We start from the raw sequence: 18097 nt of genomic DNA on the forward strand, positions 1-18097 counted from the left end.
CCGCGTCGCAGCTGGGACCCGCTCCCGGCGCGGGGACCCGGCGGGCGGGGAAGCACGGGCCCCGGCGCGGCCTGGAAGGAGCGAGAAAGCAAAAGTAAGGCGAGCTGTACTCCAAGTTTTCCTAACTTCGCCCCCTGCGGCGGCCGGCGTCCCGCTGCTCGGCGCGTCCCCACTGCGCCGGCGAGTGGCAGAAAGAAAAGGGACGGGGCGGGGGCGGAGGAAGAGGGAGCGCGGGGGAGAGGGGAGAGTCCGGCAACTTCTGTTAAAACTTGGGGGAGGAGGAGCGCGGGGAGGAGGAGGAGGAGGAGGAAGCCGAAGAGAGGAGGGAAGGAGGGAGCGCGAGGGAGGGAAGAGAGAGCGGAGGGACAACTTTTCCACCCCGTGAGTAGCGCCCGCGGCGCGGGGGTCGGGGTTGGGGGGCTCCTCCACCCCGCGGGCGGCCCGGCCGGGATGGGACCTTCCAGAAAGTCGATTGGATGCCAGGAGGGGACTGCGGCGGGGGCTTGCTTTCTTTCCCTTTCCCCTCCCTCCCGCGGGTGAACCAAATCAGAACTGTCACTCAGGGCCTGTGAGTCAGAAGGGATCGGATTACACGATCCCTGAAACCGATGCCGGAGCTGCACGAGCGGGAGGGAGCGGGCAGGGGCAGCGCCACCGGCACCGGCGCGCTCGCACACTCGCCCTCGCGCACACTCGCCGCCCCGACTCGCCCTCGCCGCTCGCCAGCCCTCCCCGCGCGCCCCGCGGCCGCCCGCGCCGCACCATGCCCGCGGCGGGCGCACCCCGCGCCCGGCCCGGCCGCTCGCCGTAGCCCGCGCCGCCCGCGGCCGCGCGGAGCCCGGAGCCGCCCGCCCGCGCCCCGGACGCGGGTCTATGGGAAGTTCGGGGACTTGACAGCCGCCGCCGCCGCAGGTACGTCCCGCCCGAAGTTCTTTGTTTCGCGGGCCGGGGCACCCGGCAGCCGGCTCCTGCGGCCGCGCCCGCGCCTCCGGGTCGAGAGGGGGTCCCCGACGGGGGGAGCGGGAGGAAATGAAAATGGCTGTCAAAAGCAAAAGGCGCCCAGATTTGGAGAGCGACCCGTGCGGCGTCGGAGCGAGGCTTTCGTTCGCTCCCTCCTTCCCGGAGCGCCTTTGCCAAGTGTCTCAGCCCGCGGCCAGCCGGAGACGGACCGGAGAGTTTCCCCATCCCGGAGGGGGACGAAGTTGGTGGCGCCCGCGTCCCCGCTCCCCTCCCGGAGCCTCTTCCCGCCCCACGGCGTCCCCCTGGGGCGGCGGGCGGCGAGGTGGGTCCGCCGGGGGAGCGCCGCTGCGGGGGCCGTCCGCAGCCCGCGCCGCCCCCGGGAGGGCGGGGGGGGGGTGCGGTGTGCGTGGATGCGGAGGCGCGCGCCGCGGTCGTCGGAGAGGAAAAGTGAAAGTTGTACCATCTGTGTATGATTTGGGATTCTTTTATTTCTTTTCCTTTCCAGGGACAGCGCAAAAAAAAATAAAAAATAAAAAAACCAGAAAAGAAAGAAAACAAAAGAAATAAAAGCGCTAGAAGCTGCAGGGAGTGAGTGCGGGGGTACGGGCAATCGTGGCCCGTGCAGTGATCTTTTAAGAGGCCGCGTTTTCGCAGAGCGGAGTTGGGTATGAATCGCTCTGCAGGGGACAGTTACTTTCTTGAGTTGCAGAGGGAAAATGGGCGGGAGGAAGTGGAGAGGGAGTAAATATTTACCCCAAACTTGGAGAGTCTGTGAAGCGACTTTTTAAGCAGATTGCCAGATGCCAAAGCGCCACTGCACACCCCGGCCTTTTATCCTTCCCTGAACTTTGTGTTCCTGTCCTTGATTGCACCTCCTTCAGGAGATGCGGTCCCTAGAGGGGCTGGACCCAGGCTTCCCTGGCTGACCCCGCGCAGAAGGAGGATTAAGGAGGCATCTTCCTCGCGACTCCTGCTGCCTCCAACTTCTCATCTCCCTGGTGTGCAGTGCCGAATAGATTCTGGCCGTGGGTACAGTGCTCGTGGCCCTCTGCCAGTTTATATGTACATATATTTATGTAAAACATTTTCTCCCAGCTCTTTGCCAGCTGTTCCACATTTTCCAGCTGCCATTTCAGTTTGAAATGATGGACTGTCCGCGTCTCCAAGTAAAAGAGCCCTTTAGTCAGAGGTATGGAGGGCCGGCCGCTGTGCAAAGACCCGGGCAGTGCCATTAGGTGGACTGGTATTATTAGCTCTAAAAAACACCTTCTGCTCGCCTTGTTTTCTCCCCCTTCTCCTCCGCGATTAGTCTTTACAGAGCACTTTGCTGGAAATTCCCAAGAACGAGACATTTCCCTCCAAATGTGATTTTGTACAAAATTTGGATGAGGCCATGCTTTAGATCCCTGAAATGTGTGTCTGGTGGAAATAAATGAACTTTTAAAGAGAGTTCCAGCTTGAGTGTGTTGGGCATGGCTGGTGGGGGGCCTCTGCCATGGCCAACTGAAATGACCTCATTTCAGTCTGTTTCAGGCAGGAACTATTCATCGTTTCCACGTTACACTTTTTTTACCTTGTTTGATGTCTTAGCATATTACAGACTGAGATCTTCAAGAATTGGCCTAAAGTATTAATTTTGAGTATTTATGTAATTGTTCTGTAATTTGGATAGGTGCCTTATTGATTGATTCCTGTAATTATTTCATTTAGGTTTTAAATTAAAAATTAATAATAGTCTGACAGTTTCTTAATTACATGTGTCAAGATTATTTTCAAGGAAGAAAATGCTGTGTTTTAAAGTAGGGAAATCACCTCAAAATCTCTTCATTTCTCTAAAGCAGAACAGCATTTCAGTTGAGGGGCTTGATGCAGACCGAGGCGATTGGTCTTAACAATGTAAACTGTGTGAAGTATCTAAAGAATTTGTTTATGTTAGGAAATATTGGGTCTTAATAACGTGATACACAAACACTTGGGCCAGTTAGACTATAGTCTGACCTAAAACAAACATGAAATAACATTTAAATTAGTTGTAATAGCATACTTACAGACAGAAGAGAGTTTATTTTATACTAAAAGCTATTTAATTAGAAACTCCCTGCCTAAGGGGAGATCCTTTCAGGGTATACAATTCTTAAAGTCAGCCTTCGGGAAGCTTTGGTTTAAGATGCCTGAATGAGTCCAATGTGAGAGGTGTCTAGTGAAATTTCACACATGCAGAAGCACTTCACAAGGTATAGATTGTGTTATTATTCATAGGCTAAAAGTAGGTCCACCTCTGAGACCGACTAATTCCCAGTACCTTTGACGTGTGTGTATTCCTTCCTCGAGCCCTGATCTAAACACACTTTTATTGTATGCCTAATTTGCAAAGGACTACGGACAGAAATGAGAAAATTCAGTACTGATGAAAAATGGCTCTGTTGAGTTCTTTCATTACTTATTTAATGAAAGAGTCATTAATTTATCAACTTGATGCCCAAGCCTAAAAGTTGGACCTTCCTTTGTTTCTTGGCCAGTTTTCTTAATTACCTGCACGCTGCAAGGGTTTCAGACTAACCCTGTGCTTCGCCTCTCCGAGGTCCTTCTCTGTGTGGAAGGTATCCTGCCTTACTGAGATTCTCCCCTCCCCCCCTTTTTGGAGGCTTGGGTTTGGGAGTGTATGAAAGGAAACGATTTAATGATCATTGTTCCATGCACTTACTTATACGGAGGCAGTAATGTACTAAGGAAAACCAGTCTTGGAGGAAAAGTGAATCACTGAGTCATGAAATCCTCAAGAAAACCTTAGCAATGGAATGTTAATGCTTTTAGACTATAGTAGATTATCTTAAAAGTCAGACTTTTCTTCTCTATGCAATTGTTGTAAATCCCCAGCTAAAGAGTTCTTTGAAGGAGGTTTTAGTTTTGCTGGCATTCATATTCCATAGTCGGTCTGACTTGTTTTGGAAGATTCAAAAAATTTTCTGCCAACTTATATCATGAGAAGCAATTAAAACGTTGAAGTGACTATAGAGGGAATGTGCCTCTGTGTGTGTGTGTGTGTGTGTGTGTGTGTGCACGCGCGCGTGCGCACGCGTGTATAAATTTAATTTGTTTAGCAAAATATCCCAACTCTAATAATGACTTCAGGTTGTTCTTTCATTAAAGGCTGGTAGAAGATGCTGCCCTTGACTTCATGTCATTTTTTTCCTAGATGAAAATTGATTTGTTCGAGTTTCAAAGCAAATAAAGGGAGACAGAATAAACAACAGCAGGGCAGGGGTACCGCTGCAAACTTTTCCGAGTACTTTCAGTGTATTTTTCATCTTTACTTTTATGTGATGGGCCTGTGAAATAGAGCTGTAGACTGGCGAAGACTTTAAATGAAATTTCACACTTTGATGATTTTTTTTTAAACTTTGATATATTGACAGCAAAAGGAGCTGCAAAGCTTTTATATAACTTGAGCAGTAACGCCAAGCAGCAGTCAGACGTCTCTATGCATTTGTGTTTAACTGCAGAAGAAAAACATGTCCATGGGCAGTAGAGGTTCTTATCAACCCCCTAATCCCAGATCCCAGCAAACCTTGAGGGCATGCCTCAGATCTTGCTGAAATCACTGTAGACTCCCACAGTTTGCAGATTAAATATGCTATGTGTTCCTGGCTCCAACAACAGTTTTATGAGCTCACTAAGCTTCCTGTTTCAAGATCCTTTTCTTAAGTTTTTAGGAGCTGCTAAAGGCAATGCTGTCTGGAGTAAGTGGTGTTGTTAATTTAGAGACACTTTAGATATTTCATTCTCTCTCTAAAAATTGCCAAAATTAGGATTTGTAAATTGAAGGACCAGTGAGGCAGGGATGAGGGAAGGGAGCCCTCTGAAAGGCCTGGGATGTTAAATGCATTCCTAAGTGCAAACTTCACGTGGTGTCTCAATTGTTTTAAGGCACCCTGCCTTTGCCCGGCCCCTTAAAATTAGACTTTTTTCCACGTGTAAGTCGAAATGTACTATATTTTAGCACCACACTTCTTAGCTACTCATGGCCACTTGTAGGTTTTTTTTTTTTTTTAAATGTGAAAGTGTTTTTTGTTCTGTGTGTGTATATTTCAACCCGACAGAATGTCCCAGAAAAATCTATGGCTCTCTAAAGAGACTGAATGAACAAGCCATTACATAGTTAATAAGGTGGCATTGGAACATTCCAGCCCCCTCCTGAAAGGCAATATTGTGTTGAGCTCCACATCTGCATCTGTAGTATCTGCACTCGTGTCCTCATATACGGTGCTTTTGCATTTTGCAGAAGAGTCATAATTAGAAAAGAAAATACTTACATCATCGTCCAACAACATGTCATATAATTCCCAAGAGAACTCGGCCAATTTTGTGCTTAAAGGTTATTCAATGAATGAAATTGTGAAAGCCCATTTGTCAAAGTACTGCATGGTTTCTGTTAGTTTTCAAGCCCCAAATTCATTGTCCGCCCTGGCCCAGCCATTAGTCATCAGTGTATTAGTGCTGCCTTCAGGCCATGCTGCCCGGCACTTCTTCACACCATTATAGCTTTGAAAGTGTACTCTGTCGACTTGTAGAATTACTGCTCTGATTTCCGCTTGGCTGGGTTTGAGGTAAGTCCCCTCCCTACCTTCTAGCTGACTGTAATCCTTGCTTTCTTTTAAAGCTCCTTTCCAGAGATTTAGGGGAGAACTTTCTTAAGGGCCCTGTTGGCATCATACTGTGGTTTTGTTGTGGCATGCACCATACATAGAAATTGTACCTGCAGTAAATTGGATTGATTGCTGGCCTGAAACAGCTTTGGGGCTTTTCTTTACTTTTTTTTTTTTTTTGATGGGAGGGGGGCAACAGTGTGTGTGTGTGTGTGTGTGTGCGCGCGCGCGTGTGTGCGCGCGCGCGAAAGAGAAAAGAGTATGTTTGAAACATAAGCATTTGATTGTATATTTGAATAATTTTTATGCCACAAAATTAAGTAATGGGAGACAAATGTAATTTTTTTGAAATCTCTGCCTGTTGGAGTACCTCAGGAAGCAGTGTGGTATCTTATGTGCTTATTTTCATTTGCACGTTTTTAGCTTTAGCTACCCTGACTTTTTTTGAAAATTGCATAAAATACCTAACAATATTCCAGGGTGCTTTACACCATAAAGTATCGTTTTTTATAACAAGGAACCGAAAACTCACAATTTGGATGAAAGATAACTCACAAGTTGCTGTAATGAAGGCATGAGGCAGTGACACTGTATTATTGTTTTCATTTTGTGATATTTTTAAAAAGAAGAGTTCAGTCTCAAGAGAGTTACCTGTGTGTAGAGAAACCTCAGCCAGCCTCCCAAGAATGAAGCCTTAATGAACTCATATGAATGGAAAGCTGAATGGAGTGGCCAGCAGTGTGGACCAGGTCATGGCTCTTCAGAAAAGCACCTGCGGTGTGGACTGTGGGTGTTCAAATGAAATCCCATACCCAAGCATTTCACCGGGAGGGTGTGCAGTTTGGTATAGTTTGAATTGGCAGTTTTGTACATGACTGGGGGTGTGGGGGGCGGGTGTGAACGATAAGCTGAAGAATTCTGTCTGTGAACAAGCCAAGTTTACAGGCTGAGTGGAGCAGGGGCCAGTTTTTACTAAGACTTATTAAAAATCCTTAAATTTTTGAAAATTTGCTTTTTAAATCACAATTAAGATTCCAGAGTCACAAGTTAAAAAATTGTGAGGATAAAGTATGATGAACAACACATCATAGAAAATACAGTAAGTACCTTTGGGGTATCCCCAGCTGATTTTTACACCCAGCAGGTATTCTTGGTCTAGTATTTGTGATGGTTGAAAAGTAAATTACTATTTATAGGACACTCATTCTCTCCCCTTAAGCTTGAATGTAAAGGCACACATGATTTTAGGAACCAAAAGTTATGTAAGTTCTATAAGAAGAATTTTTAAATTCAGGGTTTTTTTTTTTTTTTTTTTTTCCTTATGAAAATGTGTGAAAACTTGTAATTCCTGTAGACCTCAGCGACGGAGACAAGGAACACCTTTGATCAGACAGGATGTTTTTGTGATAATATGTGGGGTTAAGGGAAGTACAGTTTTCATGAGCTCAGCTGATCCGTAGACTGACAACTGACTTCTAGATCTCATTTTCTGTCTGAGTACTGTCTTCGGCAAACCCACAGAAAAGTGGGGGTGCTGGCTTACTCCACGTTATTACTCATTTGTGAGTGGCACCTGCTGATGCAGGGCGCTTCCTGCAAAGCCTAAGCGGAGTTGCAAAGCCTAACCGGAGTAAACTGGATGATGCTTTACCATTTTGCAAAACTCCGAAATGGTAACAAGTATTAAATAATGACCTTATACTCCCCTCAAATGTTTCTCATAAAGTGCTACTGGCAGCAGAGAAAGAGTAGCTGCTGATCTTTTGTCTTAAATACAGATGGCAGGCCGGTGCACAAACTGTCATTTGCGATTTTAACCGTAATAGCAGTGATTACTTCATGTCAAAAAAGCTTTTCAGTGGTTGAAGTTAAGTATGTGGATTTCTTCAAAGTTTAGATGTCATTAATTGACTAAAGCCAAATTCACTTAATCCATAGCCAGGCAGTCATTTCCCCTTCGAGTAATTCCATTCCTTTTAGAGTAATTCCATTTTGGGATGTCTGTCATGAATGCTGCTTAGTTGAGATCAGGATCCTCAAATGTAGTAAAGAAAGATCGAAAACAATAGGCAGCAGATTTGGGGAACCCTCTAGGCTACCAGAGGCCACTTGAGGCAACTTGGAACACATCGTGGCTTTCTTATTTGCAACCAACCCTTTAGGTTTTCCTAATTGAGGAAAAGTAAAATCGTACGTAAAGGTAAAAATAATTGTACATTTAAAAATGCTGTAGTTAACCATTCATGAAGATTTCATTAAGAACTTAGGAAGTAGAGCTTCTTTTCTTGCAGAAAAGGAAAGCAGTGCAGGCAGGGAAGGGTGAGGAGAGAAAGCCTGAGATCTTGGGAACGGTTGGCGGGTCACAGGTTCTGCATGTGAAATTGATTTTAAGTTCAGGAAGACAGTTGGAGCGCAAGGAAACATCACCCATATTACAAACCTGGGAGAGGTTTTCTTAATGCATGGTTATACGAAATCCACTGAAACCTTTTACATTTCCTAAATGTTGCTCCTTGAAACTCAGACCCAGTTTTTACTTCCAGAATTGATCTAAAGTTAAAATCAGCATTAGTTTGTGCTTCTTGATTTTTTCCCCCTCTTCCTGAAGGATTCATTTTCATTAGAAACTGAGTTTTAATGCTGTAGGAAGGTATAATTATTTAATAGGAAATTTTCCTTAAACTACTTAATAGGAAAATTTCCTTAAAAGATGCTTCAGGAGTAGCATCTTGGAGTAGGAGTCAATGTGCTAGTTAGTGAAGTGTGAGAGAAATGTCACTCCTCAGTGATGCAGGGGGGACCCCTCAGATATCTTTACTCAGGCTGGTTCCTCCTGGCTTTTTAAAACATGAGCACATTAAGGAGATCATTCAGCTTATAAATATACAGGCAGGTGTAAGTAAATGTAATTTCTCTGGAGGAAAGCCTTATTCCACGTGAGCAATAGTTCCCTAGGCTGCACAGAATAATTTCTCACTTCAGGCCTAATCATGGTGCTGTTAAAAGCGCTGCTGTCTACTGGAATGCCTTCTCTCTGATCCCTCATTGGCAGGAGCTGTTTCAACCTATCAGAAACGCATCAGGTTACCACAGCAAGCTTTTAACTTAGTTTTTTTACATCTTTGAATGCATTAAGGAAAAAAAAATGAAAGAGAATTATTGCCCAAGTTCAGGCAACTTAAAAATAAACCAACTGGATTAGGGAAATAAATTAAGTAGTCTGCTGTTCACAAAGGATGCATTATCAGTTTATAACTACTGTTTCATTTCACCTTAGATTAGAAAGTCCTTGTATACAGTTCAAACATCATTTTAAATGCTGGTTTTAGCACTGGTGCTTTCTTTAAGAAATTTTAACTGTTGAAGTTATGAAGAAAGCCTGCTTGCATGTGGATCCCAGGTTTCACTGCAGAGATGTGCAAGGGGAAAGGCTGATTTCTGCACGTTGCCAGAATTGTGATTTTTCATCCTCTCTATTTACTATGTAAAGCCTCATGGTTGAGGTTGAACTTTGGAACTCCACTGAGGGCCTCCCTCCCTGAGAGACAAGATGTGTCTGTGCCTTCACCATTCACAACATCTGAATCTACTTAGGACAGCTGGTGCAGAAACCTCATTTGGGGGCCAGGTTGATGGACGGCGAGTTAGAAGTTTGGGGAGTGAAGCTCACAGCCCCTGGTTTCCTGAAGACCCCAAGAGTTCCCCCGATGTTTTATCACGGCGAGACATGTAGGGTGTTGCACTGCAGACAGTACCTGCAAAGTTGCACCTCTCTGGTTTCAGCTGGTGAAACAGCCGTGTGAACGAAAGCAGGGCCACCGCGGACGACGGTCCGCGGGAAGGGTTGCCCGGCCAGCTGCAGAGTGCTCCAATGCCCGGCAAGATTCCCGGGGAGCGGGGTGGCCGGCGCGATGGAAGTGATCTGGGGCGCTCCTTTCCCTGCCCAGGCCCGGCGGGCTCGGGGCGTTGGGACCCGCCGCTTGCGACTTGCAGGAAGCCCGCCTCAGGAATGCGACTCGGAGCGGGGGCTGCCTGCGCCCCCGCCACCCCGGCGGCTGCTGGGAGCCAGACCCGGACGCGGGGCGCGGGGGGCCGCGGGGCCGCGGGCGGGGCCTGCCGGCCGCCGGGGGGAAGGAGGGCGGGCGCGGCGCCGAGCCCTCCGCCGGACCGACCCGGGCCCGGAGCACCGCGCGCCCGCCGAGAGCTGCAGGCCCGCCCGGGGAGGGGCGCGGGGGAGCGGGACGGGCGCGAGGACCGGGAGCCCGCCACCGTCGGCGGGACTGCACGAAGGGAGGCCGGCGAGGAAGCGCAGGCCGAGCGCGGGAGCTCTCCTGAAATCACCAGGGCCCGCGGCCTGGATAGTTGTTACAATACTGAATGGTGGGGACTCCTCTTTGCAGTGATGAAAGTTCCTGGGTGGTGGTCGTGGTGGTGGTTTTCCATTGCAGCTCTAAAGAGCGGGCCACTCGAGGCCATCTGTGTGAAAGTGCAGTTTCAAACGTAGGTCCCCACAAGAATGGTCAGAATTTGGTCCGTTGCAGTCTAGCCAACTTTGGCCGGGAGCCATGCGCTAACTCCACCGACAGCTGGTCAGTGGCTCAGGCAAGCTTTGGATGCTTGCTTCTGGAGGCGGTTGATGCAAGTTCGGACTTACAATTCAGAGAGGAAAGACCCATCTGCAGCCAGGTTTCTAGTAGGCAAGGGATTAGGTTGAGAATAGGGTTCTGGAATTAATCGTGCCCTGGGTTTAGGCCTCCGGGAAAATTACAAAAGGTTCAAGGACAGTTGAATGGGAAAAGCCAGGACTGTTTGCTCTCAGGAAGGAATTTTTATCCCTCCATTTACCTGTGCAGCCTCAAGCTTGAGCAGGTCCACACTATCAAGAGTTTTCCTGGGTTGCATTCCCACCTCTCCCCCCCCCCCCATACTCAAACTGCTCCAACATCAGTTACAAATAGATTTTTTTCCCCATAAGCCTAAACAGTCAAGGGGCATGCCAGCAAATCTTGCATGCAGTGCTGCAGTGGTGGAAAGGGCCTGAACAAACAGGGTGGAGTGTGGCAAGGAGGGAACACTGTCAGGGTGGGGAAGAGTCACCTTTCATTCACATCTAAAAACCAGTGGCATGTTTTCCTCAGAGAAGAATCTTCGAAGTGAGGCCGAACTGAAAAGTGTTCCTCGCAACTTATGTTTTAAATAACTTACACTTTATTATCTCAGAAATTCCAGGTTGTAAAAATAGTACTATGGGGCCACTGCTTCAGTTTCGTGACTTTTAAGATTCCACCAGGATTGACTGATTGATTGATTGATTGGCTTATACGAGTCACTTCTGTACCTCAGGCTTTTGTACATCAAATCAGGACTGAGTTCCAAATGGCTTAACGTGTCTCTGAAAAAACTGCCACCACAGCCAGAAGCAGACCCTTCTCTGCTATGAGGTGTGAGAGCCTAGAATGTTAAAACTTTCTCCTTTGCAACTGACAGGGACAAAGTTGTGTTTTTATCAGTAAAATAAGCTGATATAATTTATAGGGATATACAGGAAGCAGATGTCTGCCTTGGCAAGTTGCCATTTTTATAGCCCTGTTCCAAGCATAAACCACACTTTTAAATAATTAGTTACTAACTAATGAGATCCAAAAATAAGTTGTCAAAATAGAAGAAAGGGGTAGATTCTTGAGTGACCAAAGGCCCATTTTTTAGAAATCCATTTCGAACAGGGGGAGGGGATAGGAATTAGTATTCTCTAAGACCATTAATTAGTGCATTTTCCGTCAGTGCCTGGGGCTTTACCTCTTCTCACGTGAGCCTCTCTCTCTGGTGATGAGTATTTGGAGGGTTTATTGCTTTGTTAAAACGAAGTCCTTTGCTTGGGGGAAAAACCAACAACTCCACAAAACCCAAGTTTGTCAAGGAACTTTGGCGACTTGTCACCTCACCAATGTTAATTAGCTCCCTCTACTTAGGGAGAGACTTCCTTCTTAGCCAGGAAGGAATCCCATCTCTTCATGTGTTTCCTTCTTTCTTTCTTTCTTTCTTTTCTTTCTTTCTTTCTTTCTTTCTTCTTTCTTTCTTTTCTTTCTTTCTTCTTTTCTTTCTTTCTTTCTTTCTTTCTTTCTTTCTTTCTTCTTTCTCTTTCTTTTCCTTCCTTCCTTCCTTCCTTCCTTCCTTCCTTCCTTCCTTCCTTTCTTCTTCCATTGGCTTGTTTCCATGTGCATTTTTAACTTAGCAAACCCCATCCAAATGCAACCAATAAAACTGTATGTGGGTTTTGAGGGAAACAATTATAGTAAATACCTGTTCATCCCAAAATGGTTGCAAACGGACTGTTTTGATTAATTAAATATTCCTGTTAAAGTTTTTAGTTTTTATATAATTGAAACACTGGGTATAAAAGACAACATATGTAGCAAAATCAGTGGTGATTAAGAGTCAAGACATTGCAGAATTCTCCAGGCCACTGGGTCATCTCTGGATCACTTATTTACTCCGTAAACACTCTTATGGGTATGGAGGTACGAGGAAGATGACCGTGGTGCTTGTCTTCATAGAGCTTAGTTAGGATCTAGAGGAGAAGACGGCCATGAGGCCGTTCTGCAAAAGATTCTGGAAGATGAGTTCATAATTGATGGCGGGCTATTGACATTCAGTACTCTGGGGTGCCATTCACTCCTTATGTCATCGAATCAGCAAAAACTAAAATGGGTACCTGTTGCACGGGGTCCATACAGTGAACACAAAGGTGTGGAATGGTTGTCTGCAAGCTTCAGTGAGCCTGATGATCACCAGTCCTGGCTAAAATAAAGATTCCAGGTGCCACCTGCTAGAGCCCTCAGGGATTGGACCTGGGAATCCAAATGTTTTGCAAGCCCTGTAGCAAGGCTGGTCCAGGTGGCTCTTTTACTACCCTGGGAATCAGCACTCGGGCTTGGATGAAGTGTTCTCATGGCATATTTTAAAGATAATATTTAAATCAATCTAGGGGGAGCAGTCCAAAACATTAGAATGGCTCTGAGATCGTTAGAGCAAAAAGAGACTGTTGAGAGTCTCTCCTCCAAGGGATTCATGGGAGAGCTTGGAGGGCCTGTGATCCCTTGGAAATCAAACGTACCCTTTTTGGTGTGTGTTTCAGAGTATTTTTCTGGGCTGAAGATCCATAACCTTTCACATACTCTTAAAGAGGACTATACCCACCTTCCCCCAAGGTTAAGCCCCAGGTCCCAAGGTGTGATTGTGTCATGTGACAGATGAGAAAACCCAACCACTGGAAAACTCCAGGGGGCACCATTCAGGTAGCTGCTCCTGAGGGTGTGTGTTGCCCAGCAGCAGGGCAGTCCGGAGGCTCCTTTACTGTTGTACTTTGCTACCGAGTGCTCTTTGAGGCATGTTACCGAATTTGCAGGGTATCTCACAGTTGATATGTAAATTTAACTCCAGGCTGCCTTTTTTCTTTCTTATTCTAGAACAGCTGTTCTTAAAAAACTTGTGTGTTTTGCAGTGAATGACAGTAGAAGTTAGCAGAAGAGCTGGTGCTCCAGTGGGAGGCAGCCTCGGGATCGGAAGCTTTTCTAGTTACTTGAATTCCAGATCTAGGGGACTCTCTGGTACAATAAAGAAAGAATTTACATTTCCCTCGCAAATCGGAGTTGAGGATGACTAAAAAGATTTCATCTGGTATTTTAACTCTTTCAGTGGGCTAAGCAATTGCTTATTTTATTTTGCTGATCGTTGTTTTGATGGAACACGGTGGTGTCAGCTGAATGTGGAAAATCAGCAGACTTGCCCGAAGAAGGGGCCACCATGAGTGTTCGCAATCTAGATGGCTTGAAGAAAACATGTGGGAGAGGGTACCTTTCATTTTCTCGTGTCTTCTTTGTAGGTGCAGCTCACGACTGCAAAAAACAAAACAAAACAAACAAACAAACAAAAAAACAAAACAAGAACAAGAACCTCAGAGAGTGAAAATTGATGAATGATGAGTTAGGACAATTACCACACGAATGAAGCCAGTGAAAGAGGACCCACTGTGCTTGCCTTTAGCAGGGTTTCAGTATTTCTTAAGCAGTCCCAGGCTTTGCTGTCCGCAATCTTTTGACTTTTCCTGTGGGATCCAGAGCATGTTCTGACGCCTTTGTTGGTTTTAAAAATGTAGCACAAATGGATTGAAACGTTCTCATGTTTTAAGAAAGCTTAAAGAGTCTGGTTTACCTGATTGAATTAGGATTAATTCAATCCAAGGGCGTATTGCAATTCAGATCATCTTAGAGAGGGGAGCAAACATCACTGGCTTCCTGGCTCAGATTACCCTCTGCTTCCAAACTCTGAGTAGGGCTTGGATTTTGAGAAACGGTCATGCTCTTTAAAACATCTAACTGATACTTACAAACCTTCCCCTTTTTTGGAAGGCTGTCACAGTGCCCCTGCCTACAAATCTGACCACCTGAAGTGGTATTTGTAGATGTGGCTTACCCTTGGGTTTCACACTCTAAACACAGTTGAAAAATCGGAATCTTGACATCACTTGATAACAGATGCCCCTGTAGGAATTTGGGGAAAGTCTCACATTGTGGGTATTTCCCCTGCCATCTCCTTTGGCGTGTGTAGACAGAATTTGACTGGCTCGTTATTCCGACTTGGAGGTATTTTTGCAAGAAAACTTGTGGGCCAGGGTCTTCCAGATTTTGGACCCTGCTAAAGCTCGGCAGGTGAAGCGGGCTTCTCAGTGAGATTTTTTTTTCCTGCCCCCCTCCCCCCACTCTTCCTGGAAGCTGATGGCACTGTTTCGTTTTAGGCGTTCCTGGTAGCAGAGAGCTGAAGTAATGAGAAAGCATCATGGAGGCCCAGTCCCGCAGTTCCACCACCCCTGAGAAGAAGAAAGTGGAGAATTCCATAGTGAAATGCTCCACGCGAACAGATGTCAGCGAGAAAGCCGTGGCCTCCAGCACCACTTCCAATGGTGAGCGGCCACGGGGATCACCGGCAGCCAAGCCTACAGTCATTTTTGTGTTCTCTGCATTCCTGGTGCATTGAGCATTTGCACCTGGACCGGGGTCTATTCCTTGAGAGGCTAAAGAAAGCAAATGGGGGTGGAGGCTGGGGGGCGTGGGACGGGCAGGCTTTAGCAGTCTCTATTTTGGCACCGCAGCTACATGTTTTCTTCCAAATTTTCTAATTTGAGATGTAAATGTGATAGGTTATTTATTATAGGAAGTTCCTGTTGTGGCATTTTGGAAATCATCTTGATTAGCCTGGCAGGAGTTCAAAATACTTTGCATTTCACACGGAAAAGTCTCCACTAGTCGGAATAATTAGTTATTAGTTATTACAAAAGACTCAAAAGTTGCCTTGTCAAGATTTAGGGATCTGCCCCCCCCCCGCGCCCCCCCCCCCCCCAACTCTGGAGTTCATTCGAAAGAATTTTAAAAGCTGTTAATGGTTGGACCTCGAGGTAACACTGCTATCTGAGATGCAGGTTTTGCTTATAAAAATGGACTTAATTGTGTTCGCAGATAACACATAGCTGTTGTTCCCGTGTGTTGTATTTTTTAATATTTTAAGCAGTGTTGAGAGGCATTTCAGTTCAAGCATGGAGCATTGCAAGCAAATTCCAGAGCCCCCTCTGGAAAAAAGCAGGCTGAACAGGTTCATGGTGACCGCTTCCTTTGCCCGCTTCCTTTGCCCCCCTTTTCTACTCTCGTAGGCCAGTTGGTACCTTTGCTTTTTGCAGATTTCATAGCCTCCCTGGTCCCCCTCTCTCATTGTTCTCCACTTTTCCATGTGCTCTTAGGAAGAATGAGCCAGACTTTTCTCCCGGTTTTTTGGGCACTGCAAATCTGGACACACTGATTTCCATGAGCCAATGTGCTACGTCCTTCCCTATGGGCTTTTATTTTATTTATTCCGAGAAAGAGTTTACTGGCTTGATTTACATTTTTTTATATACAATTGGGGAGTCCAAATCTACTTTGGAAGGTAACTTGCAGCTCAGATCCTTTGACTCTGAAGGCAGACATCCAGGAAACAAAGCTGCACCTGCCTTTCCTGACTGGCACTGCCTGAGTTGACACTGAGGAGCCTGGTCCCCAGTCCCTGTGCCCATCCCTGCTCATGACGAGTGCGTGCTGCTCCTGCGTTCTCCTTCCCGGATGTCACCAGTGTGCACTGCTGGCTTGTCTGAGCCACTGGAGGGGCTGGCACTAAATCTGCTGCGAATGGGTCCAGTTTTGAATTGATCCGTAGGGAGATATATTTATGTCTAAAATAATGAATTTACGTACATGTGGAAATTTATCCGTATTTCTCCCTTTATTTGTGGTATTTAATTTTTTAAAGTTTATTTATTTATTTTGAGAAAGAGAACGTGAGTGGGGGAGGGGCAGAGAGCGAGGCGGGGAGAGAATCCCAAGCAGGCTTCATGCTGTCAGCACAGAGCCTGGCTTAGGGCTCTATCTCAGGAGCCGTGAGGTCATGACCTGAGCTGAAATTGAGAGCCTGACACTCAACTGACTGAGCCACCCAGGAGCCCCAGGACGGGGAGCTAATTTTAATTGAGCTGAATATTTGTGTTATTCTTCCAGTGAGGTTATAGAAGACGTACTTTCTCCTAAAAAAATCTTTTTTTTTTTCTGGAATTCGGAAAAATTAGACAAGTTTATTATTTCAAAAATAGAATTAGTCTATGCCGGGTAGATGGTTTGGTAATTTCAACAGAATGGTAATTATGTAGGAATAAGCACTTTCTGGGTATTATGGTTCACAAAACATCCACTTTTGGTTATCTTTAGGCTTGTGTGTGCGTGAGTGCGCGTGAGGGTGCGTTGAAGCGTGTGGGTGTGCGTGAGCATGAATGTAGAGGAGTGCGCACGTGGGTGTGTGAGAATGGATGAGAGCACGTGTGAACTGATAGATGAGCTGTGCTGTGTGGACCCTCTGTGAGCCACTGTCATTTGTGGATTACAGCGGGATCCCACTAGTGGTCTGTCTGTCCTTGCAAAGGTGCCACTGCCTTTGCCTCTCCCACGCATGCTCGGGAGGGTTTTGGTGCTGCCGTGTCTGTCTTGGGCCACTCGGACCCTGAGTTCCTCTCATGTAACCATTTAGGGTGACTGGGAGCAGAGCTAAGTGGCAGCCAAGAAGCTACCCAAGAACATTAGAGAAGGAGAAGTCAAGATTCACGAAGTTGGTCCTGTCGTCTGCAGTAATCACGGATCCTGAGCCCAAATCCCCTGGCTTCCCGCCCTGATCGGCCTGTGCCCTTGAAGTACACATGGCCTCCTAAATGGGTGTAAAACCTGTCCTGTTGGGGGCAAATGCTCATTAGTTGGGTTTGCAAGGCACATGCCTGCCTGAAGGAGAGCTGTCCTGGTAATCCTGGAGCTCTGACTATTTTTCCAGTGTTCCTGTTTCTTTTAAGGGATTTATTAACTTTTTATTTTGGGAGAATATAAAGACCCAACCAAGTAAAAGAAAAATGGAAGTGGTGTTTTTATGCATGGATTGCAATTCTGGAAGATTCCAGGAGACCCTGCAAACAGATTTAAAGACAGGAACAGACCTTTTTTCTTCGTGATTGCTTTATGTAAGCGGTGCTAATAATTGTAAGATCTTTCCCCCAGAGTTCTCTGCAGGTTTTACCTAACGAGCTTGGAGCCTCTTTACAGCCCTAGGATCGTGTGCCAGGGGCTGGAATGACCCAGCCTCTTCTCTGTTCTGCAAACTCTTACCTGGTCTCATGCTGTTCTTCCGCACGTCGCTGTGTTTGTATAGCTAGTCTGGGAGCCTTGGTCTGAGTTTGGTGTGGGTTGTAGAGCATGTGGGGGTGCTGGCAGGTAGCTGTCATTGCCATGGTCATTTTTCCTTTTGCCTCCTCTGTTTCCTTTTTTCTCTTTTCTCTTTACAAACATCTCACAAAAAGAAAATGAAAATCATTTGGATCCCTCGAGGTAGTAGTGATTGCTACCGTGTCGAGGGGCTTTCTTTGGAAAGGTCTGACATTCAGGGATTTGTCAATGAGCAGTTAAAGGTGAGTTTAGCAACAAGAACCAAAATGCATGTATTCCATGCCTTTTTTTTTCTCCCATCCACAATTTCAAGGGTTAAAATAAAAATAAAACAAGCAAACAAGAAGTTTTGTTACTGGTGCTGTGTTAGGTTGACTTAATTAACTTTTCCAGCCATTATGTGCTACAATTTGTTCCTGATTGTGAGCTTCCCGGCCAAACCACGCACATTCCACTGCATGTCCTTACAGATCTGTTTTCTTAGTTTCCTCAGCTGAGTATCTACTCCTAGAATAACATTGAAACAGACTTTTGTTTAAACACACACATTCACACAGCTAAAATGTAGGGTTCGAAAATGAACAACCTTCTAAACAGGCATTTGCCTCTTAACACTGAAATTTAAAACGGCACAAGTAAGAAACTGCGTTCTGAATCTTCTATGGGAAAAAGACAGGCCTTATTTGATTTTTGTAACACGTAAGAACC

The 18097-nt window shown here is 46.1% G+C and overlaps 1 protein-coding gene across 2 annotated transcripts in view; it reads left to right on the forward strand.

The window, feature by feature from the left end:
* The first annotated feature begins 323 nt into the window (after positions 1-323).
* GLI3 (GLI family zinc finger 3) overlaps positions 324-18097 on the forward strand; it is a 281557-nt gene continuing 263783 nt past the window's right edge. For both annotated transcript variants that reach the window (XM_030307709.2, XM_030307710.2), the window contains exons 1-2: positions 324-381; positions 14401-14565. In XM_030307709.2, coding sequence (XP_030163569.1) covers positions 14442-14565 — 124 coding nt within the window. In that variant the 5' untranslated portion in view covers positions 324-381; positions 14401-14441. The remainder of the gene's footprint in view (positions 382-14400; positions 14566-18097) is intronic.

The sequence above is a fragment of the Lynx canadensis genome, chromosome A2 (genome assembly GCF_007474595.2).
Source record: "Lynx canadensis isolate LIC74 chromosome A2, mLynCan4.pri.v2, whole genome shotgun sequence".
NCBI lineage: Eukaryota > Metazoa > Chordata > Mammalia > Carnivora > Felidae > Lynx > Lynx canadensis.